General features: G+C 43.0%; 2 protein-coding genes and 1 non-coding gene across 3 annotated transcripts; 2 read left to right on the top strand and 1 right to left on the bottom strand.

Annotated features, from left to right (window-relative positions):
* Positions 1-225: 225 nt before the first annotated feature.
* Positions 226-6,589, bottom strand: LOC106573934 (small glutamine-rich tetratricopeptide repeat-containing protein alpha). The gene is made up of 12 exons (XM_014149400.3): positions 6,488-6,589; positions 5,667-5,815; positions 5,437-5,540; positions 5,262-5,352; positions 4,365-4,464; positions 4,080-4,184; positions 3,830-3,965; positions 3,681-3,743; positions 1,668-1,705; positions 1,340-1,516; positions 1,043-1,165; positions 226-896 (listed from the first exon to the last, which is right to left on the bottom strand). Exons 2-11 carry the CDS (start codon positions 5,764-5,766, stop codon positions 1,054-1,056), a joined length of 1,026 nt encoding a protein of 341 aa, XP_014004875.1. The 5' UTR covers positions 5,767-5,815; positions 6,488-6,589; the 3' UTR covers positions 226-896; positions 1,043-1,053.
* A 93-nt stretch (positions 6,590-6,682) lies between these two features.
* mepd (Thimet oligopeptidase) lies at positions 6,683-18,579 on the top strand. The gene is given in 14 exon segments (NM_001139896.1): positions 6,683-6,773; positions 7,756-7,962; positions 9,287-9,435; positions 10,000-10,107; positions 10,343-10,445; positions 10,764-10,921; positions 11,238-11,373; positions 12,031-12,173; positions 15,726-15,949; positions 16,414-16,615; positions 16,970-17,156; positions 17,327-17,455; positions 17,587-17,723; positions 17,983-18,579. Coding segments are annotated over 14 exon segments (2,058 nt in total). The 5' UTR covers positions 6,683-6,760; the 3' UTR covers positions 18,145-18,579.
* Positions 10,490-10,615, top strand: LOC123727943 (small nucleolar RNA SNORA16B/SNORA16A family). Its single transcript, XR_006759905.1, has one exon. It is a non-coding gene; the product is annotated as a small nucleolar RNA SNORA16B/SNORA16A family (small nucleolar RNA).
* Positions 18,580-23,417: the final 4,838 nt, after the last annotated feature.

The raw sequence follows: 23,417 nt of genomic DNA, 5'->3' as shown, positions 1-23,417 counted from the left end.
GAGCTAAGTGATGCCGTTTCGATGAAAGGGCTTTTGTAAACAGAGGTCTCCAGATGACTGAGGTTTCTCTACTGTAAATTTAAACTCCTGAGTTTAGTTTTGTACAAAATGCATCAAGTCAAAATTTAAATTCATGAATATATTTTCTGAAAGGAAATGAATTGAAATTTAAATTCCAAAGTTGAAATAACACATGGGTTCGAAAATCAAGCAAACATGTTAGGCTAATTTATCATTATGATTTAATCAAAGATTGTGAACAAAAACGTCAGACAGCCACCCATGTTAGAAAAAAACCACTGACATTCCCATTATAAAATAACAAAACAGTGTATCATGCTTAAACAACTCCTGGATTACGGAGGACACCAATAGGTCCTATTTGATATGCTCATTTGAAATTCCCATAATGTTGACAGTACTCTAGATACCATCCCTGCCAACCAGTATTTCTTTGTGCAAATAGATGCTTCTCAAATTGATATGACTGCTAAACTGTATCATCACATAATAATCTCAAGGTGTTTCTGTGTACCTGAAAAGATAAAGCTCAAGTGATGCAGCTGCATTTAGTTCACCGGGGGGGTGGGGGGGGGGGGAGATTCAGTTCCGACAACAGTTCACTGGCAAGGAATAGTAACATTAAACAGCTAAACCAAGAGCTACACTTGTGTGACATTGCAGACACTTCGGACTAGATATCTGTTGACAACAGGTTTATCAAATTTCATCATTCCCGCAAGGTTTTGCTGATCAGTTTCCTTACAGACGGGAGGGGTGGAGCACACATGCAATAATTTCTCAGTGATGAAAAGCTTTTTGTCCATGGAGTTGTGAGATAATACAAATAATAAAAATAAAACAGCATGTCTTCACTTCTCCACACAAATCTTCCCCTGTCAGAAAAGGGAGAGCAGACAATTGTATGATTAGCTCTACATGTGCGCTTTGTAAAGGGGAATAAAGAACACATTGTAAAAACCCAGTACAAATCTACGATACATGGACCAACCCATAACCATTTCAAAACGTTAAATCTTACCCGTCTGAGGGTCAAGGTTGTTCTTCGTTGCTACCACTAGGTGTCCGGCTGTGAATTTGACTCCTCAGCTGTTCAATTAGCTCTGGGTTCTGCTGTTGCATTTGCTGCGCAAATTGTTGGCCCCTAAATGGACACACACAGCGAGGTGATGGAATGGCAGTTACCAAGTACAAGTCACAAAAATGCATTTTATTAATACTCACATTAAAATGCCATCATGTCTTTATCACTGATGCCACGGGTATAATATACAAGTAATATTTGGCACAGGGTGAGTAGAGCTGGTGGTAGACTTACGCTTGGATGAGACCAGAGATGTCACCTGGACCAGCTCCACCTACTCCAACTCCTGCTGCCGGTCCAGCTCCTAACCCTGGTTCAGCTCCTAACCCTGGACCTGCTAACCCAGGCCCTACTCCAGGCGCTGCTGGAGCTCCCATTGGCCCGTAAGCCCCTGACATCATCCCCGACATCCTGTACAATACAGACAAGGTGGTCTACATGCATTCACTTTAAAAGTGCCCTACATTTCACAACTAATTGTGGAATCTCAGTGCATTTACAAAGTCCTTGTGCTACATCTAAAAAAATAATGTATTCGATAGACAATTAATGGTTAACTTACAGTTGCTGTACTTGTGGGTTGTTCATCAAACCGGATGCCTAGGACAAAGCAGCCATAACAACGTCAATATGATTTCTAATTTAGTAAACCTTTTCTACATATGCTGCATTCATGACATCTCATAAATATGACGGGAGGGGGAATCCAGTTGAACGCCTCTCCAACTAATAATTACTAGTGGGAAACTCATTAAAAACATGTTTTTAGAAATTTCAAACATTTTATTGAAAATTAAATACAGAAATATCTAATTGACATTAGTATTCACACCCCTGAGTCAATACTTTGTAAAAGCGCCTTTGGCAGTGAATACAGCAGAGAGTCTTCTGGGTAAAGTCTAAGAGCTTTCCACACCTGGATTGTGCAACTTTTGCCAATCATTCTTTAAAAAAATACATTCAGGCTCTGTCAAATTGGTTGTTGATCATTGCTAGACAACCATTTTCAGGTCTTGCCATAGATTTAAGTTAAAACTGTAACTACCACTCAGGAGCATTCACCGTCTTCTTGATAAGCAACTCCAGTGTAGATTTGACCTTGCATTTTAAGGTTATTGTCCTGCTGAAAGGTGAATTAATCCCCCAGTGTCTGGTGGATAGCAGACTGAACCATGATTACAAGCACACCCATAACATGACGCAGTCACCACTATGCTTGAAAATATGGAGAGTGATACTCAGTAATGTGTTATGTTGGGGGCAAATCCAATACAACACTTTGTATTCTGGGTAAAAAGCTAATTGCTTTACCACATTTATTGCAGCATTATTTTAGTGCCTTGTTGCAAACAGGATGCATGTTTCTGTACAGGCTTCCTTCTTTTCACTCTGTCATTTAGGTTAGTATTGTGGAGTAACTACAATGTTGTTGATCCATCCTCAGTTCTATCACTGCCATCGAACTCTAACTGTTTTAAAGTAACCATTGGCCTCATGGTGAAATCTGAGCAGTTTCCTTCCTCTCTGAAAACTGAGTTAGGAAGGACGACCATATCTTTGTAGTGACATCCAATGTGTATTTAATAACTTCACCATGCTCAAAGAGATATTTAATGTCTGCTTTTTACCCATCTATAAATAGGTGCCCTTCTTTGTGAGGCATTGGAAAACCTCCCTGGTCTTTGTGGTTAAATCAGTGTTTCAAATTAGCTGCTTGACTGAGGGACCTTACAGATAATTGTATGTGTGAGGTACAGAGATAAGGTAGTCATTCAAAAATCATGTTAAACACTATTGCACAGAGTGAGTCCATGCAACTTGTTAAGCAAATGTTTACTCCTGACCTTATTTAGTCTTGCCATAACATAGGGGCTGAATACTTTGTCTCAAGACATTTCAGCTTCATTTTTAATTAATTTGTACAAAATAAAAATGGAATTCCACTTTGACATAAAAAGGTTATTGTGCATAGATCAGTGACAAGATATATCGCAATCTAATCCATTTTATATTCTGTCTAACAAAATGTGGAACAAGTTGAGGGGTGTGAATACTTTCTGAATGCACTTTATATGGCTTTTAAACACTATAAATGGTTTACGAGCATGATGTCTGTACTTTTTGTTTATGGTTGATGCAGCTTGTTTGCCATTAGCCAATTAACATTCTCTTGTCGTTCCTAGTATTTTCCATTTGAAAAAGGCCAGTTTTAGTTAAAAGGTACACTATGCAGAAATAGCACCTCCATTTTATGGGTGCGGGGAGAGAAAAAAAAAGTGCGTTTGCCTAATTTCAGTTTCTGTGACAAAACAAGCTAGTGTAGAGAATCATTGTACCATCTAAACCGCTGTGAAATATATATTTTCCATAACCAAAAAGATTGTATTTTTAGCTTGTGTACAAAACCTAAAGTAAAAGATGCAAAAATTAAATGTATGAATGGGAAGCACAGAAATAGCACACATCTACTGCTTCTTCGACTTGCTTTAAATGAAAATGACAGATCTATAACTTTCTATGTGTATTTGGTCAGGTCACCCAAAAAGTTATACATTTCAGCTTTCATGGAACTCACCATGTTCATGAAACCAGGGTTACTGAGCAAACCAGCCAGATCAACTCCTCCCATTCCGCCTGTCTGAAGAAAAAATAATAACATGATCAACAATGATATATTACAACTGATATGTATTCTCCATTGTGGTTGAGATGTTACCAACTTACTGGGCTTGGAGTCTCCATTTTCTGCTCTGCTATTTTCAGGTTGGATTTGTAGGTGTCGTTCTCTGGGTCCAACTCTAGGGCTTTCTTGTAATAACCTACAGCTTCTGTGTGTTTGTTTAAACTGGCTAGAGCCAACCTGGAAGCATGGGACGTTTGAAGTCAATGCATGTTCACAATCATCAGTCAATAACAAAGCAGCAACACACTGGCCCATGTCCACGGTAATATTGAACGCTGGTGTCTAACCTACCCCATTCTTCCATATGCTTTGCTGTAGTTTGGGTCAATCCCAATGGCAAGTTCACAGTCCTGAACTGCTCCAGCATAGTTGCCTAGTTTGCTGTATGCAGCAGCCCTAGCAAAAACAATTCCATACAATTAGCAGTAATTCACATAAAAACAAAAGCGTAAATTAATTTATTGCTTGACTAAAGCTGCATACATGTGTGAAAATCCTCAAAATGTGCATTTGGACATACACAATGTGTGACTAATTGTCAGTGTCCTCCAAGTTCAGGAGTTTGTTGGTCAATACCTGTTGCAGTAGTAAACTGCATTCTGGGGGTTTATGGCAATAGCCTTTGAGTAGAATTCCACAGCTGCCCCAAATTTCTCAACCTTCATTTGATCATTGCCTGCCATAAAGAAAATACAAATATTATAGGCCTACAAACAGCTCATTACCTTAGATTTGACGAGAGCTAAGTTCACGTCATGGGAACTTTAGAGGGAGCGCAACATTCCGTATGGTATGTGGATCTGTTCACATCAGGGGAACTGAGCAGGATTAAATTACTTTGACTGAACTTCACATTTTCATGTGTTGTGTTAACATTCAATAGCATCTTTGCATCACATGATTATGCTTAGCATTGACGACAGACGGAAGGACACAGATGGTAAACACATGATTCTGCAAGTGTGTTTGTACTAAATTGAGGATGTTAGACTCAAATGTTCATATCTGTTGATAATATTGGAGTCAGACTGCTAAAGGTATAAGGACAGGGATTGTTTCTGTTTCCCCCCCCCCCCCCCCCCCGATGTGAGATTCTTTCTGGTGTTGTGACAGAACACTGGAGCTGTGAGATAAGGATATCAGGGCCGGCTTAGAGAAAGCAGTTGTTGCACTAGCGCATGTATGGGAAAAATGAATTACTGCAGTATAGCCGTTAGCATTGATGATGATTATGAGTACACAATGCATGGAATGCCAAGGCATAAGTGCACATTTTCATACAATCTTATTTTAAAGAATGTAGTTCTGTCCTTGAGCTGTTCTTGTCTATTAAATGTTCCGTAATGTCATGTTTTATGTGGACCCTGGGAAGAGTAGCTGCTGCTTTAGCAGTAGCTAATGGGGATCCTAATAAAATACTAAAGCTGATCGTGAAGACTGAGTAATGCACAAACTATTACGGGGAGGTCCTACCGTCAGTTTTGAGTCTCTCTGCCTCTGCTACTTCCTCCTCAGTAGGGGAATCTGTGGCTGTGTTTATTTTCCCCTGGGAGGTGTCTGGATGCTGCAACAGACAGTCAACACATCTGAGACAAAGGCCTATTGGCCACAATCACCTTCATATTAAGTGGATGTCTTTCGAGTCTACCTTCTGTGTCGCGGAGGCAAAAATCTCTGGTAATGTTTGAGTGACAGATAGGGTCTGGTCATCGGTCGAGACCTCGAAGGCAGTCTCCAGGCATTGGACTGCAACTGGAAAATAATCAGATGTTGAGGAATGGCAATGACACTAACTGGACACAGTTGAGTCCTTGGCCATCGTCCAACATAGGCTGAGAACCCATCTCCTCGAGTCTTGGCTTCCTTACTCCAACTTACCTTCTAAACTTTCCTGAGCATCTGACGATAGACTCCCAGAGCCCAGTTGATCATGAAGAAACTGAATGATGGAGATGGCAAGACGCTTTGTGTCTGTCATTTTAGATTGAGGTCCAAACCTCTCAGTAGAATGTGTATTGCGAGGGACCCTGAAGAAGAAAGTTAATGAGATGTTGTAAGTACAAAAAAAAAATAAATAAATAAATAAATAAATAAAACACCCACTGTAAATAATTGGCAACTGGTTGGGATGAATTGTCTCCTACATTTCTATTATAGCTACATAAATGTAATGTAAATGTACATAAAAAAAGCCTATACATTACCATCTGTTTCGATAGCGGACTGAAGTTCACCGTGGAGTTTAGTCCGCTAGTGACTAGATAGTTTCGTTTCTTAATCCTAGGCTAATAAAAACATACTAACACGCTAGCTAGTATACTTGGCAGGTGACGTTGCTAGCTAACTAGAATGTTCTAGTAAGTTGCTTATGGTCGGCTGCTAGCTAATGCTAACACAGCTAGCAGTTGGCCTACCATGTGAAAGCACTCAGTGTATTGCCACATTAACAGACGAGCTAATTTTGTTTACGTGTAGGGTGCTGGTTAAACTTACGTGGATAGCTTAACTAGGGCTAACTAGTATCTTGATTGTAGCTTTCTAGCTTAGCATTACTGACATGACGGCAATAACATGGCTTTCTGAGCACTTAATCCCGATTTACTCAACTGACAGATAGCTATGTGGTTTAAAGAACGTTCAGCTATGTCACACAATATAACATATATACAAATGTGTTAACTAGCAATAATTATTCTTACCAGTTTCCTTTGCTTCAGATGTTCCTTGCAATAACGTTAGCTGGTGGTGATGGAGAAAAAAAATTTGTTGATTGTCGTCGCATGTGTGACGCGTCATATCTGCGTAGGCTGAAGCATGCGTCCTTACGTCAGTGTGCGTGCCCCCAATTTTGACTTTGTGGCTGTGGTAACTAAGGGAAACATCAGTGGTCAAAACCCCTAATCGCTGAATTGGCATCGTCAACCACAGGCTGTAAAACTCACCGCGAACGTTGCTTCTCAGATTTCTGAAATATGGCACCGACAGGTGAGTCTTTACGAAATTCATTAATATTACATTGGGTATTTTGTAACACTTCATTGTCAAATGAATAAACTCAACGTTTTGCATATTCGATCGTCAGTCTGTGCTGGACTTGATAACGCTTTCTGAATACTAACGCTTTAACGTTAGTTAGCTAACGTTAACCTTATTTAACAGAAAATGTATTGCATGCTATTAAAATGTTGTTTGTAGCAAGCAAGCACATCTCTGCAGGTTCATCGCATCTAGCTAAATAACCAGCTTAGCCACGCACTAACACAATTGTTATTTAGCTAGTTACAGTACAGCATGCATCCGTCCCATTCAGTTAGCTACCTAGCCAACTAGATCAAAAGCCAGGCGTGATTACAAGTTGGCAAGAATCACACTGGCGCGTTTTGATAATGAACCTTCCAAATGTTACAATATTTGTAAAGTACAAAGTAAGCAGTACTGACAATGCCCTCTTACATTTGCTAGCTAGATATATATTTCCGTAGGGAGGATGACAACCGCCTAATTTAATTAAACGATACTTAGCTAGCGTTAGCTAATTGTCTTAGATAATCAGTGTTGAACCCCAAAGTATCACTGGATTAGCTACTACAATGCACATCCACATAGTTTCCATAGATTAAATAGTATAAATGTCAACACTATTACTACGATCACGGGTTGTCATTTGCATACTGCCAATTGGTTGCTAGTGTTTTAAGGGCAGCACTGAACTGTTGCTAGCTAGTATTTTTATGGGGTGTAAAAACGGTCACAGTAGTGTTGACTGTACATCAGCCACATTATCTTCTGACCACTTGAGCAGTGCTGATGCTGAAACTAGGCATAGTTTATAGCAAATGCCATTGAATGCCGCCATAGTGAAGAAAAGCTATTTCCTTATAACCTCAACATTTCCTCACAGTTCAGCAGTTAGGCCTTTTCCAAGACGAACCATCCAACTCGTGACCATTCCTTATTTCACCCACAGGAGAGGTGGCGTCTGGCAGTGGTGCGCGAGTGTGTGCTGACAACCGCCTGCGCTGGGACCTGACCCCCGAGCAAATCCATCAGCTCTCAGATGAGCTTATTGACAAGACCAAAAAGGTGTATGACTGTGTTGGGGCCCTGGACCTGGCCAGTGTTTCCTATGAGAACACCCTGAAATCCCTCGCTGATGTAGAGGTGGAGTACACAGGTGGGTGAGACTCATACTCCAAAAAGACACCTTTCTTTAACCCCTTTCCTCTATTGTGACAGTGAATTGAAATGACTGAATTAAGGTTACAGCAGTACGGTGAAAATATGGTGTCAACCTCTCCAGTTATTTAAAGAATCGTCTGCCATCAAGGAAATAATTTGATGGTAGGAGGGATATTGAGTGTATGTGACTTGACAAGTGCTTCCCAACAGGTTTCCCCTATAATTTCCTCTATTTACGAACCTATAGGTTTGGGGCAACTGCCCTTGAACTAGGCAGTTAACCCACTGTTCCCCGGTAGGCCGTCATTGTAATTAAGAATTTGTTCTTAACTGACTTGCCTAGTTACCGTAAATAAAATAAAAAATAGGTTGATACATAATTGGTGCATTTGTTCAGTAGAACCATATACTTGTGTTAAGAGGGAAAAGAACAAGTCCATGCACTTTGTTGGTAGCTGATGGGCAGGTTTCACAAAAACCAAACTAAAGATATATAATCAATTCAGTCCAGCAGTTCAGTTCATAGCAACCACACCTAGCATCTACTCCACTGCCATTGTAAGCGATGGGGAAAAGTCTGAGTTTGCAGGAAAGAGGTATGCAATGTTATAGACAAATCAGCACTTTTTACATAAAGACTAGCTGACCAGCCTATGCTCACCACAATAGTGTTTTTGGCATTGTTTTGAAACCAGGGCACAGGCAGTGGACACTGGGCTGTACATGTTACATCAGGCAGTTGTAGCCTTTTATAAACCCGATGTAGCAAAATATCTCATACAAAATGTACAAAAGAGCATGTTTTTATTATCACTATCCTGCCTCTCATCATTTTAGGCCTTTTATTAACTGTTTCATCACAATGCACATTCCCCAAAACCTGAGCTTATGTTTCAAGCTGAAAATGGTCACATTAGACTGGATTTATAAACTACAGGTGGGTGCTACACATTGGTAAAGGATGAGGTGAGTCCTACTCTTTCGGTACGAAAGCACTTTGAGCACTGAAAAAGCCCAAAATATAATCATCGTCATGATACAGTGCATCATGATACAGTTGATTACTTTATTAGTGAGGAATGTTTTTTTCATGATCGTGTTTTGTAAGTTACTTTTCTTAAATTGCTTTTAAATGTTGCATGTTTTTATTGCATTGGAATTGTGAATTTGTATTACTGTGTGCAGAGCTCCCTGTTTAAATAATAAAGATACCTTGGTCTCAGGGGGATTCCCTGTTTTAAATAATAATAAAAATCACTTGCAAAGAAAATGACACTCATAATACCTGCTCACTCTTGCGTTTTGACATGTTATTCCAGTTGAGCGCAATATGCTGGACTTCCCCCAGCACGTGTCCTCCTCCAAGGACGTACGCACGGCCAGCACCGACGCCGACAAGAAGCTGTCCGAGTTTGACGTGGAGATGAGCATGAGGGAGGACGTCTACCAGAGGATCGTGGCACTAGAGGTGAGGAGGAAGAGGTCAATACAGGAGGTCCATCTCAATAGTCTGAAGTGGCTTCCTGTCCTCATCTCTTTACATTGACATTTAGTCATTTAGCAGACGTTCTTATCCAGAGCGACTTACAGTTAGTGCATTCATCTTAAGATATGTGGGACAACCACATATCAGTCATAGTGAGTACATTTTTCCTCAATAAAGTAGTTATCTCTGAGGTACAAGCTAGTAAGGGGAAGAAAAACATTTTATTTATTTTTTATTTATTCTTCATCTGCAGTCTGACTGATGAAAACTGATCTGAAAACACAGTCAGTGGATGCGCTTTCATCTGCCCACTTCATCAGATCAGTACAGCTGATAAATACTTTGTTGGGGGATCAGGACTAATAAAGAAGGGGAAAACGCCCTTTGGCCTGTTGAGATATACCGATAGGATCTCAGTAGGTGAGGCCTGTATGTTTTCACATGTTATTGCCTCATCATGTTGTCTTTAGAATTATCCTATGGCTACGCAAAGCTGGGTGCAGAATCATTGTCATCAGCTGAGTTCTGCTTTTCGTCCTCTCACAGGGGAAGGTTGATGCTGACATGCTCACTGATGAATCCAAGAGGTACATGGAGAGGCTGATCAAGCTGGGCCAAAGGAACGGCCTCCACCTGACCAAAGAGACACAGGATGTAAGGGACTTTACCGAAAGGTTTTCAATTCCAAAGCTCATACTCTGATCAGACCTGGGTTCAAATACTATTTGCCATCTTTCCTATACTGAGCGATTGCGTTAGCCTGCCTGTAGTGCTTCAGACAAGCACAGCTAAAGTATCTGAAATTATTTCTAATAGTATTTGAACCCAGCTCTACCTCTGATCATTAGGGTCATTGTCAACCCATTGTCTTACTTCGATCTCAAAACAGGAAGTCAAAAGGATTAAGAAGAAGCTTAGCAACCTGTGCATTGACTTCAACAAACACCTGAACGAGGACACCACCAGTCTGGTTTTCACCAGAGAGGAACTGGGTGAGTTCACAGGATATAGATTTGGTCTGCTTTTTGATCTTTGGTCAGACACCTATCAAAGCGGTCCCTGTTCATTTGTAGTAGTCACGGTCAAAAGAATGCCAAAAATATCACTTTCACCGACGGTGGCTGTGCAGTTCAACAATAACTGATTCAGGGGAAGGACACCTGTAAATTGTACTCAGGAAATGTATCTCTGTTTCTAGTCCAGTTTTCAGGTTTCCAATTGAATTGCTTAAAAAAAGAAGCAACAAGCCCTGTATCATTGAAAGCAAATCCAGAAGTATGACTTCTGACATGTATGACGATGCACTTTAGGCGGTCTGCCCGAGGACTTCCTGAGCTCGCTGGAGAAGGACGGGGACAAGCTGAAGATCACCCTCAAGTATCCTCACTACTTCCCCACCATGAAGAAGTGCTTCATCCCTGAGACCCGTAGGAAGCTGGAGGAGGCCTTCAACTCTCGCTGCAAAGAGGTGAGCCATTGTCTGTTCTCTGTGAGACGGAGAATTGGGTACCCTACTGTAATAATTTTTTTAAAACACGGCAATGGCCAGAGAAAGTATTCGAAGCAAGAAAATTGCTGAGTCCCCTCAAATAAAGTCAAACTGCTGCACGGAAATTTACCATTAAGTTTATTTCAGGCAAAATGTATGATAGACAACAAAGGCTGGGGGTGGTGCGTTTCAGCTCCACATTTTTCTATTTTCACTGAGCACCAAGTATAACCTGAAAAATGGTCCCCTCGAATTCATTTCAGATTCCAACCTCTGTAATTTTCTCCTGGTATAGGAAAACTCTGCCATCCTGAAAGAGCTGGTGCAGCTGAGGGCTCAGAAGAGCTCCCTGCTGGGCTTCACCACCCACACTGACTTTGTCCTGGAGATGAACATGGCCAAGTCTGGCAAGAAGGTGGCCGGCTTCCTAGGTGGGTCGAGATGGGAGGGGTTGGGAAAGGAGTTCGTACAACTCATTGAAAGGTTGTTATAGTCCGTGTTTCCATTTTCAATTGACCAGTGTACAATTTGGCTAGTTGCTTGTAGTTTACTATTGTTAGTTGCAGAGGCTGCTGTCAGTTCTATCAGAAACAAAGTATTGGGAAGGCAGGTAGCCTACCGGTTAGAGCGTTGCGCCACTAACCGAAAGGTCACAGATTTGAATACCTGTGCCGACAACGTGAAAAATATGTAATAATTAACCCTAAGTTGCTCCAGTGGCACTGTACTGCTCTGGCTGACCCTGTAAAACAACACATTTCACTGCACCTATCCTGTGTATGTGACAATAAAACTTTTAAAAGTGTGTGTGCTGCAGCTGCCTCACTATACTCCCCTGACCCCAGTGGCCGTAACCACCCTGTTCCATTTTAGTCAAAGTATTGATGTCATATTGTATTTTTTGAGGGCACTGCTCACACTCAACTATGCATTAACAAACACAACTGCTACAACACAATGTTTCACATTGCAAAAAACAAACACACACTAGTTACCACCGCTCTGCTCCAACGTCTGTGTCTGTCTTTCGGCGGATACACATATCCTTTGTGTACCTTTGACAATAAGGTAATGTTTCTATTTTCCAGAGGAGCTGGCCCGTAAGCTGAAGCCCCTGGGGGAGGAGGAGCGCAAGGTCATCCTCGCGCTGAAGGAGAAGGAGTGCCAGAAGAGGAGCCTGCCTTTCAATGGCGAGCTGCAAGCCTGGGACACGCGCTACTTCATGACCCAGGTAGGGCAGAGGGGGAAAAAGACAAATGTCTACAACTCTGTTATGCTCAGTGACCCAACAGCGATTTATTCAACACATCGATACATCCGTGTGGGATGATATCAGAGTTGCAGGATGCAAAGATTATTGTTCTGTTGTATTTCCCCCCCAATCCCCCGTGTAAATATTGTACTATAAATTGTGCCGTCCTGTATTATGCTAAAATGTTTATTATATTCTACTGAGCCATTTACTTTATGTTCCTATTTTTATTATTACTAGGCATTGTCGAGAAGGAACCATGTGTATCCCCTACATATGACTAATAAAACTTGAAACTATTAAATAATTGCTACACCATATATATACACACAGTACCAGTCAAAAGTTTGCATACACCTACTCATTCAAGGTTTTTTCTTTATTTTTACTTTTTACTGTTTTCTACATTGTAGAAGAATAGTAAAGACATCAAAACTATTAAATAAAACATTTGGAATCATGTAATAACCCAACAAGTGTTAAACAAATCAAAATACGGTCGTGGCCAAAGGTTTTGAGAATGACACAAATATTAATTTCCAAAGTTTGCTGCTTCAGTGTCTTTAGATATTTTTGTCAGATGTTACTGTGGAATACTGAAGTATAATTACAAGCATTTCATAAGTGTCAAAGGCTTTTATTGACAATTACATGAAGTTGATGCAGAGTCAATATTTGTTTTTCAAGACCTCTGCAATCCGCCCTGGCATGCTGTCAATGAACTTCTGGGCCACATCCTGACTGATGGCAGCCCATTCTTGCATAATCAATGCTTGGAGTTTGTCAGAATTTGTGGGTTTTTGTTTGTCCACCCGCCTCTTGAGGATTGACCACAAATTTTCAATGGGATTAAGGTCTGGGGAGTTTCCTGGCCATGGACCCAAAATATTGATGTTTTGTTCCCAGAGCCACTTAGTTATGAGCCTTATGGCAAGGTGCTCCATCATGCTGGAAAAGGCATTGTTCGTCACCAAAGTGTTCCTGGATGGTTGGGAGAAGTTGCTCTCTGAGGATGTGTTGGTACCATTTTTTATTCATGGCCGTGTTCTTAGGCAAAATTGTGAGTGAGCCCACTCCCTTGGCTGAGAAGCAACCCCACACATGAATGGTCTCAGGATGCTTTACTGTTGGCATGACACAGGACTGATGGTAGCGCTCACCTTGTCTTCTCCGGACAAGCTTTTTTACGGATGCCCCAAACAATCGGAAAGGGGATTCATCAGAGAAAATGACTTTACCCCAGTCCTCAGCAGTCCGATCCCTGTACCTTTTGCAGAATATCAGTCTGTCCCTGATGTTTTTCCTGGAGAGAAGTGGCTTCTTTGCTGCCCTTTTTGACACCAGGCCATCCTCCAAAAGTCTTTGCCTCACTGTGCGTGCAGATGCACTCACACCTGCCTGCTGCCATTCCTGACCAAGCTCTGTACTGGTGGTGCCCCGATCCCACAGCTGAATATACTTTAGGAGACAGTCCTGGCGCTTGCTGGACTTTCTTGGGCGCCCTGAAGCCTTCTTCACAACAATTGAACCGCTCTCCTTGAAGTTCTTGATGATCCGATAAATGGTTGATTTAGGTGCAATCTTACTGGCAGCAATATTCTTGCCTGTGAAGCCCTTTTTGTGCAAAGCAATGATGACGGCACGTGTTTCCTTGCAGGTAACCATGGTTGACAGAGGAAAAACAATGATTCCAAGCACCACCCTCCTTTTGAAGCTTCCAGTCTGTTATTCAAACTCAATCAGCATGATAGAGTGATCTCCAGCCTTGTCCTCGCCAACACTCACACCTGTGTTAACGAGAGAATCACTGACATGTCAGCTGGTCCTTTTGTGGCAGGGCTGAAATGCAGTGGAAATGTTATTTGGGGATTCAGTTCATTTGCATTGCAAAGAGGGACTTTGCAATTAATTGCAATTCATCTGATCACTCTTCATAACATTCTGGGGTATATGCAAATTGCCATCATACAAACTGAGGCAGCAGACTTTGTGAAAATTAATATTTGTGTCATTCTCAAAACTTTTGGCCACGACTGTACATTTTACATTCTGCAGAGTAGCCACCCTTTGCCTTGATTTCAGCTTTGCACACCCTTTGCATTCTCTCAACCAGCTTCATGAGGAATGCTTTTCCAACAGTCTTGGAGTTCCCACATATGCTGAGCACTTGTTGGCTGCTCTTCCTTCACTTTGCTGTCCAACTCATCCCAAACCATCTAAATTGGGGTTGAGGTCGGGTGATTCTGGAGGCCAGGTCATCTGATGCAGCACTCCATCACTCTCCTTCTTGGTCAAATAGCCCTTACATAGCCTGGAGGTGTGTTGGGTCATTGTCCTGTTGAAAAACAAATGATAGTCCCAATAAGCGCATATCAGTTTGGATAGCATATCGCTGCAGAATGCTGTGGTAGCCATGCTGGTTAAGTGTGCTTTGAATTCTAAATAAATCACTGACAGTGCCGCCAGCAAAGCACCATCACACCACCTCCTCCATGCTTCACGGTGGAAACCACACATGCGGAGATCATCCGTTCACCTACTTCACGTCTCACAAAGACATCTCAAATTTGGACTCATCAGACCAAAGGACAGATTTCTACCGGTCTAATATACATTGTTCATGTTTCTTAGCCCAAGTAAGTCTCTTTTTCTTATTGATGTCCTTTAGTAGTGGTTTCTTTGCAGCAATTTGACCATGAATGCCTAATTCCCGCAGTCTCTTCTGAACAGTTGATGTTGAGATGTGTCTGTTACTTGAACTCCGTGAAACATTTATTTGGTCTGCAATCTGAGGTGCAGTTAACTCTAATGAACTCATCCTCTGCAGCAGAGGTAACTCTGGGTCTTCATTTCCTGTGGCAGTCCTCATGAGAGCCAGTTTCATCACAGCGCTTGATGGTTTTTGCGACTGCACTTGAAGAAACGTTCAAAGTTCTTGAAGTGTTCTGGATTGACTGACCTTCATATCTTAATGTAATGATGGACTGTCGTTTCTCTTTGCTTATTTGAGCTGTTCTTGCTGTAATATGGACTTGGTCTTTTACCAAATAGGGCTATCTTATGTATACCACCCCTACCTTGTCACAACACAACTAATTGGCTCAAACGCATTAAGAAGAAAATAAATTCCACAAATGAGCTTTTAACAAGGCACACCTGTTAATTAAAATGCATTCCAGGTGACTGAGTGTCTAAAGCTGTCATCAAGGCAAAGGGTGGCTTCTTTGAAGAGTCTAAAATATGTTTTTAAATGATTCCATGTGTGTTATTTCATAGTTTTGATGTCTTCACTATTATTCGAAAATGTAGAAAATAGTAAAAATAAAGAAAACCCTTGAATGAGTAGGTGTGTCCAAACTTGTGTGTGTTTATGTAAACAAAAAAATACTGTGATAATAAAAGCATTTATTTTTTTACAGCGGCGGTAGAGCTGACCCTGTCGGCTGTGTGGTTTATATTTGCCCCTGAGGGTATAAATACAGTTTTGAAGTGTTTAATTAAATCTATTTCCTCTGCTCTGCCCCCCTTTAGGTGGAGGAGACCCAGTACGCGGTGGACCAGAACCAGCTGAAAGAGTACTTCCCGATGGAGGTGGTGACCCGGGGCCTGTTGGACATCTACCAGGAGCTGCTCAACCTCACCTTTGATCTGGTGGAGGGCGCCCCAGTTTGGCACGACGACGTCACCCTCTACTGCGTCAAGGACCGCACCTCGGGCACGATGGTAGGCCAGTTCTACCTGGACCTCTTCCCAAGGTGAGTCGGAGGAAAGCGGAGGAGATAGAAAAGGATTTTAAAGACGGCCGCCTTTGGTTTACTATTTTATTTGATTTAGCCTTTATTTTAACAGGGAATCATGCTGAGACCAAGTTCTCTTTAACATGTGCCCCCTGTATACACATCAAACACTATACACATCAATATACACATCAATATTCACATCAATACATGAAAAGCAAAGCAATGTGTTTTGTACGGTTGTTTTGATATATCGATCTTTTATGAGGATTTTGTCATTTTTTTTTGGAGGGGAAGAAATCTGTATTTCATTGCTCTGCAGAGTTACGTTTTCATTTTGTAAATGAAGTTAAACTACAATCAAAATAGAGAAGGAGCTCACTGCTCAACAACATAATGAGGGAGACAATGAAATAAAAACAAAGATTTTGCCAGTCTTGTTTAACAGTCATGGTGATGGTGTTTATCCCCCCCCCCCCCAGAGAGGGGAAGTACGGCCACGCTGCCTGCTTCGGCCTGCAGCCCGGCTGTCTGCTGTCGGACGGGACCCGCCAAATGGCGGTGGCAGCCATGGTGGCCAACTTCAGCAAGCCCACGGCCGATGCCCCCTCCCTGCTGCAGCATGACGAGGTGGAGACCTACTTCCACGAGTTTGGCCATGTCATGCACCAGCTCTGTGCTCAGGTGTGTGTGTGTCATTACTAGTATACAGTATACAGCATTGTTCTGTTCCTGTGCACTGAAATTAATGTTTGTCTGAATAAAGGCATTTTAGTGTGATGGTTAATATATTTCCCACTCTGGCTGTTAATTTCCTGTCAAATCAACCTGAAAGACTTTGTAAGCAAGGACTTCTTACAAGTCACTTTAATGCCCGAGAGGGCATTGTCCTCTGATCATTCAATCTAAAATATATATTTCATATTATACATGCAGGATATTTTTTATTCAGACTGATATGAACTACTAAAACCTACTACACCTCAGGATTAGTTTATTAACAGATACCCGTCTCTCTTCTGTCTCTGATGCTACCAGGCGGACTTTGCCATGTTCAGCGGGACTCACGTGGAGCGGGACTTTGTGGAGGCGCCCTCCCAGATGCTGGAGAACTGGGTGTGGGAGAAAGAGCCCCTGCAGCGCATGTCTAAACACTACAAGACGGGCGCCCCTATCCCTGACGACCTGCTGGACAAACTCATGAAGTCCCGGCTGGCCAACACGGGTGGGTCACCAGGAAAAAATGTCCTGGTTCCTTAATAGAACACCCCTTAACACGTTGTACACCAGTGCTGGAGGTTGGGTTATTGGGCTGTGGTCACCAACCAGACTCCTGATGAACTGCCTGGTTTACAGGTATCAGTGTGTTGTGTTAACTCTCTCCCTCCCATGCAGGTCTGTTTAACCTGCGTCAGATTGTCCTGGCCAAGGTGGACCAGGCACTCCACACCAAGAATGGCCTGGACCCGGCCGAGGAGTATGCCCGGCTATGCCAGGAGATCCTGGGTGTGCCCGCATCCTCAGGTCAGAGACAACCTCAACCAATTAGCCAGACCACCATCACAGCTGTAGTTTGGTAGCCTGATCCCAGATACGTTTGTGCCATCTTGTCACAGCTTTTAACCAATCCTTTCTCTTTGCCATTGTGCCCATAGGAACCAACATGCCTGCCACGTTTGGCCACCTAGCAGGTGGTTATGACGCCCAGTACTACGGTTACCTCTGGAGCGAGGTCTACTCCATGGACATGTTCTACGCCCGCTTCAAGCAGGAGGGCATCATGAACCCAAAGGTTGGCACAGCTGAGCTAGTTATTTACAATGCTGTTTTTACACTTGACCATCTTCAACTATTATCTAGTCATTTATATAAGGGGTCATTGGTTATTGATGCTAGTGAGCAGTGACTGCCTGCAGCCCTCCAGGACTGGAGTCATGTCATCTGACTTTGGTTTTTGAGCTCCAAATGATTTCACCATGGCAGAAATGTAATTGTTTTTTGGCTAAAATGGCCTCCTGTTTTATGCCGAGATCTTTTTCCATCTCTCCCAGGTGGGGCTTGACTACAGAAACTTTATCCTGAAGCCCGGAGGCTCGGAGGATGCTGAGCTGATGCTGAAGAACTTCCTAGGGCGGGAGCCAAAGCAAGAAGCTTTCCTTCTGAGCAAAGGACTAACGGTTGAGCTGGAGGCAGACACTCCATGTGCCTGTTGACCAATCACAACCAGCTCAGCGTAAACATCCCCAACCAATCATACACTTAGGACACGGGCACAAGGGACCTACATTTTCAACAACAACAAAAAAACAACGAAGACAAGAATTGATAAAGAGAAGAATTTCCCGTTTCTGCTGCTCTACAGCAGTGTTCCCCAACCCTGGTCCTCCAGTACCCCATCAGTACACATTTTTATTAAGCACACCTCGTTCAACTTGTCAACTAATCAACAAGCCCTCAATGAGTTGAATCAGGTGTGCTTGTCCAGGGTTACAATAAAAATGTGTACTTACCAGGGTTGGGAAAGATTGCTCTGCATGCAATATCACCCAGTTTCCCCCCTTTTGTGCTGTGTTTTGAGTTTGGAGGTATATTTTAAACTGCAATTGTATTCAAATAAGGAAGAGCAAAATACACAAACAAAGAATTGACTTGACCCTTTTGTCGGCATTTGTTGACTTCTGTCAGTTTTCTCAGAAGAAGTAGCTCTCCAGTTTCTGCAGTGCTGCAATATGTACTGTACCTTGAGCATGGGACCTCAAACTCATTTTGGTCAGTATCTCTGACAGATTCAGTATCCTGTCTGGTAAAACGAGGCTCTAGCCTTTCACTTGAAGTACACTCGCTGACATAAAGCTGTTACAACACACTGTCATAAGAATACAACTGTTACACTCGCTGCCATAAAGCTGTTACAACACACTGTCGAAAGAATACAACTGTTACACTCGCGGCCATAAAACTGTTACAACACACTGTCGTAAGAATACAACTGTTACACTCGCTGCCATAAAGCTGTTACAACACACTGTCCTAAGAACACAACTTTTACTTTATAATTATAATCTTAACATATCTCTGCAGATTGAACACTGTCGAGCCACGTCAGAGAAACCATTGAGTATACACTACATGACCAAAAGTATGTGGACACCTGCTCGTCAAACCTCTCATTTGAAATCATGGGCATTAATATGGAGTTGGTCCCCCTTTGCTGCTATAACAGCCTCCACTCTTCTGGAAAGGCTTTACACTAGATGTTGGAACATTGCTGAGGGGACTTGCTTCCATTCAGCCACGAGTATTAGTGAGGTCGGGCACTGATGTTGGGAAATTAGGCCTTGCTCGCAGTCGGCGTTCCAATTCATCCCAAAGGTGTTTGATGGGGTTGAGGTCAGTGCTCTGTACAGGCCAGTCAAGTTCTTCCACACCGCTCTCGACAAACCATTTCTGTATGGACCTCGCTTTATACACAGGGGCATTGTCATGCTGAAACAGGAAAGGGCCTTCCCCAAACCGTTGCCACAATGTTGGAAGCACAGAATCGTCTAGAATGTTATTGTATGCTGTAGCTTTAAGATTTCCCTTCACTGGAACTAAGAGGACTAGCCCGAACCATGAAAAACAGCCCCAGACCATTATTCCTCCACTAAACGTTACAGTTGGCACTATGCATTGGGGAGGTAGCGTTCTATTGGCTTCCGCCAAACCCAGATTTGTCCATCGGACTGCCAGATGGTGAAGTGTGATTCATCACTCCAGACAACGCATTTCCACTGCTCCAGAGTCCAATGGTGGTGAGCTTAACACCACTCCAGCCGATGCTTGGCATTGCGCATGGTGTTCTTGGGCTTGTGTGTGGCTGCTCTGCCATGGAAACCCATTTCATGAAGCTCCCAACGAACCGTTATTGGGCTGGTGTTGCTTCCATAGGCAGTTTTGAACTCGGTAGTGAGCATTGTAACTGAGGACAGACTATTTTTTTGACGTGCTTCAGCACTCGACGCTCCCATTCTGTGAACTTGTGTGGCTTACCACTTTGTGGCTGAGCCGTTGTTGCTTCTATATGTTTCCACTTCACAATAACAGCACTTACAGTTGACCGGGGCAACTCTAGCATGGCAGAAGGTTGACAAACTGACTTGTTGGAAAGGTGGCATCCTATGACGGTGCCACGTTGAACGTCACTGAGCTCTTCAGTATGGGCCATTCTACTGCCAATCAAATCAAATAAAAAAAATTGTCACATGCGCCGGATATGACAGGTGTAGTGAAATGCTTACTTACGAGCCCCTAACCAACAATGCAGTTTAAAAAAAAAAGTGGATAAGAATAAGAGATAAAAGTAACAAGTGATTAAAGAGCAGCAGTAAAATAACAATAGCGAGACTATATACGGGGGGTACCGATACAGAGTCAATGTGCGGGGGCAGCGGTTAGTTGAGGTAGTATGTACATGTAGGTAGAGTTATTAAAGTGACTAGGCATAGATGACAACAGAGAGTAACAGTGGTGTAAGGGGGGGCACTGTAAGTAGTCTGGGTAGCCATTTGACTAGATGTTCAGGAGTCTTATGGCTTGGGGGTAGAAGCTGTTTAGAAGCTTCTTGGACCTAGACTTGGCGCCCCGGGTACCGCTTGCCGTGTGGTAGCAGAGAGAACAGTCTATGACTAGGGTGGCTGGAGTCTTTGACAATTTTTAGTTCCTTCCTCTGACACCGCCTGGTATAGAGGTCCTGGATGGCAGGAAGCTTGGCTCCAGTGATGTGTTGGGCTTTTCACACTACCCTCTCTAGTGCATTGCGGTCAGATGCCGAGCAGTTGCCATACCAGGCAGTGATGCAACCAGTCAGGATGCTCTCGATGTTGCAGCTGTAGAACTTTTTGAGGATCTGAGGACCCATGCCAAATCTTTTCAGTCTCCTGAGGGGGAATAGGTTTTGTTGTGCCCTCTTCACGACTGCCAATGTTTACCTGTGGAGATTGCATGGTTGTGTGCTCGATTTTACACACCTGTCAGCAACGAGTGTGGCTGAAATAGCCGAATCCACTAATTTGAAGGGGTGTCCACATACTTTTGTGTAGTGTGTTTAATTTAGAGACACTACGGCAGTCCTCGTGGTTGTATAGCAGTAGTACATCCCAAGTGAATTATAACCTCATGTTAAAGAGGTTGCAGTCACATATAAAGTTGAATTCGGAAGTTTTACATACGCCTTAGCCAAATACATTTAAACTCAGTTTTTAACAATTTCGGATATTTAATCCTAGTAAAAATTCCCTGTCTTAGGTCAGTTAGGATCACCACTTTATTTTAAGAATGTCAAATGTCAGGATAATAGTAGAGAGAAGTATTTATTTCAGCTTTTATTTCTTTCATCACATTCCCAGCGGGTCAGAAGTTTACATACACTCAATTAGTATTTGATAGCATTGCCTTGAAATTGTTTAACTTGGGTCAAATGATTCGGGTAGCCTTCCACAAGCTTCCCACAATAATTTGGGTGAATTTTGCCCCATTCCTCCTGACAGAGCTGGTGTAACTGAGTCAGGTTTGTAGGCCTCTTTGCTCGCACATGCATTTTCAGTTGTGCCCACAAATTTTCTATGGGATTGAGGTCAGGGCGTTGTTATGGCACCTCCAATACCTTGACTTTGTTGTCCTTAAGCCATTTTGCCACAACTTTTGAAGTATGCTTGGGGTCATTGTCCATTTGGAAGACCCATTTGCGACCAAGCTTTAACTTCTTGACTGATGTCTTGAGATGTTGCTTCATTATATCCACATTATTTTCCTACCTCATGATGCCATCTATTTTGTGAAGTGCACCAGTCCCTCCTGCAGCAAGCACCCCCACAACATGATGCAGCCACCCCCGTGCTTCATGGTTGGGATGGTGTTCTTCGGCTTGCAAGCCTCCCCCTTTTTCCTCCAAACATAACAATGGTCATTATGGCCAAACAGTTCTATTTTTGTTTCATCAGACCAGAGGACATGTCTCCATGTGCAGTTGCAAACCGTAGTCTGGCTTTTTTTATGCCGGTTTTGGAGCAGTGGCTTCTTTCTTGCTGAGCGGCCTTTCAGGTTATGTCGATATAGGACTCGTTTTACTGTGGATATAGATACTTTTGTACCTGTTTCCTCCAGCATCTTCACAAGGTCCTTTGCTGTTGTTCTGGGATTGATTTGCACTTTTGGCAGCAAAGTACTTTCATCTCTAGGAGACAGAACGCTTCTCCTTCCTGAGCGCTATGATGGCTGCGTGGTCCCGTGGTGTTTATACTTGCATACTATTGTTTGTACAGATGAACATGGTACCTTCAGGTGTTTGGAAATTGCTCCCAAGGATAAACCAGACTTGTGGAGGTCTACAATTTATTTTCTGAGGTCTTGGCTGATTTCTTCTGATTTTCCCATGATGTCAAGCAAAGAGGCGCTGAGTTTGAAGGTAGGCCTTGAAAGATCCTTGCGAGCAAGGATCCTACAAACCTGACTCAGTTACACCAGCTCTGTCAGGAGGAATGGGCCAAAATTCACCCAACTTATTGTGGAAGGCTGCCTGAAACGTTTGACCAAAGTTAAACAATTTAAAGGCAATGATACCGAAAAGTAATTGAGTGCATGTAAACTTCTGACCCACTGGGAATGTGATGAAATAAATAAAAGCTGAAATAAATCATTGTAATATACTCAGATTCCAGCCATGCCTCCTTGCCTGTCCAACATTTCCTCATCTCCCACCCCTTCTAATGCAACTATCCCTCATGCTTCTCCCTCTTTTTCCCCTGCCCCACTACAAAGTTTCTCCCTGCAGGCAGATCCGTTAGAAAATCCACCAACAGGTGTGACCAAGGCCGTTGTGGAACGGGTAAGGGATGTAGCTAACCTCTGGGCAGGTGTCTAGGAGCCTTACACTGGGCGCACACCGAGCAGGAGAAAACATAAACCCTCACGTCCCGAGCCAAGGTGGTCCACCAGTACTTCCCAGTCAGACAGCACATCGTCCGGACAGCACACCGTATGACCGATCCTCGGATTACCAGAGGGTGATGTGTGGGCCCAATAGATCAACTGCTCACGGACAGCAGACGGAACGTACTGACGCCCAACGGGACACTGGGGTGGAGCGGGCTCTGTACGCAACGCCTGCTCAATGTCAGCATCCAGCTCCCACACGACCGGTGCTACCAGGCAGGAGGCCGGGAGAATGGGAGTCTGATCCATGGGCCGCTCCTCTGTGTCATACAGCCGGGACAGTGCATCTGCCTTCACATTCTGGGAACCTGGTCTGTAGGACAGGGTAAACACAAAACGGGTAAAGAACATGGCCCACCTTGCCTGACGAGGATTCCATCTCCTAGCTGCCCGGATGTACTCCAGGTTGCGGTGGTCAGTCCAGATGAGGAAAGGGTGTTTAGCCCCCTCAAGCCAATGTCTCCACGCCTTCAAAGGCTTAACCACAGCCAACAGCTCCCGGAACCCCCACATC

The sequence above is a fragment of the Salmo salar genome, chromosome 16 (assembly GCF_965601325.2).
Source record: "Salmo salar chromosome 16, fSalSal1, whole genome shotgun sequence".
Classification (NCBI taxonomy): Eukaryota; Metazoa; Chordata; class Actinopteri; order Salmoniformes; family Salmonidae; genus Salmo; species Salmo salar.
Note: the sequence above shows the minus strand (reverse complement) of the source record. Positions and strands in the feature narration are given on the sequence as shown.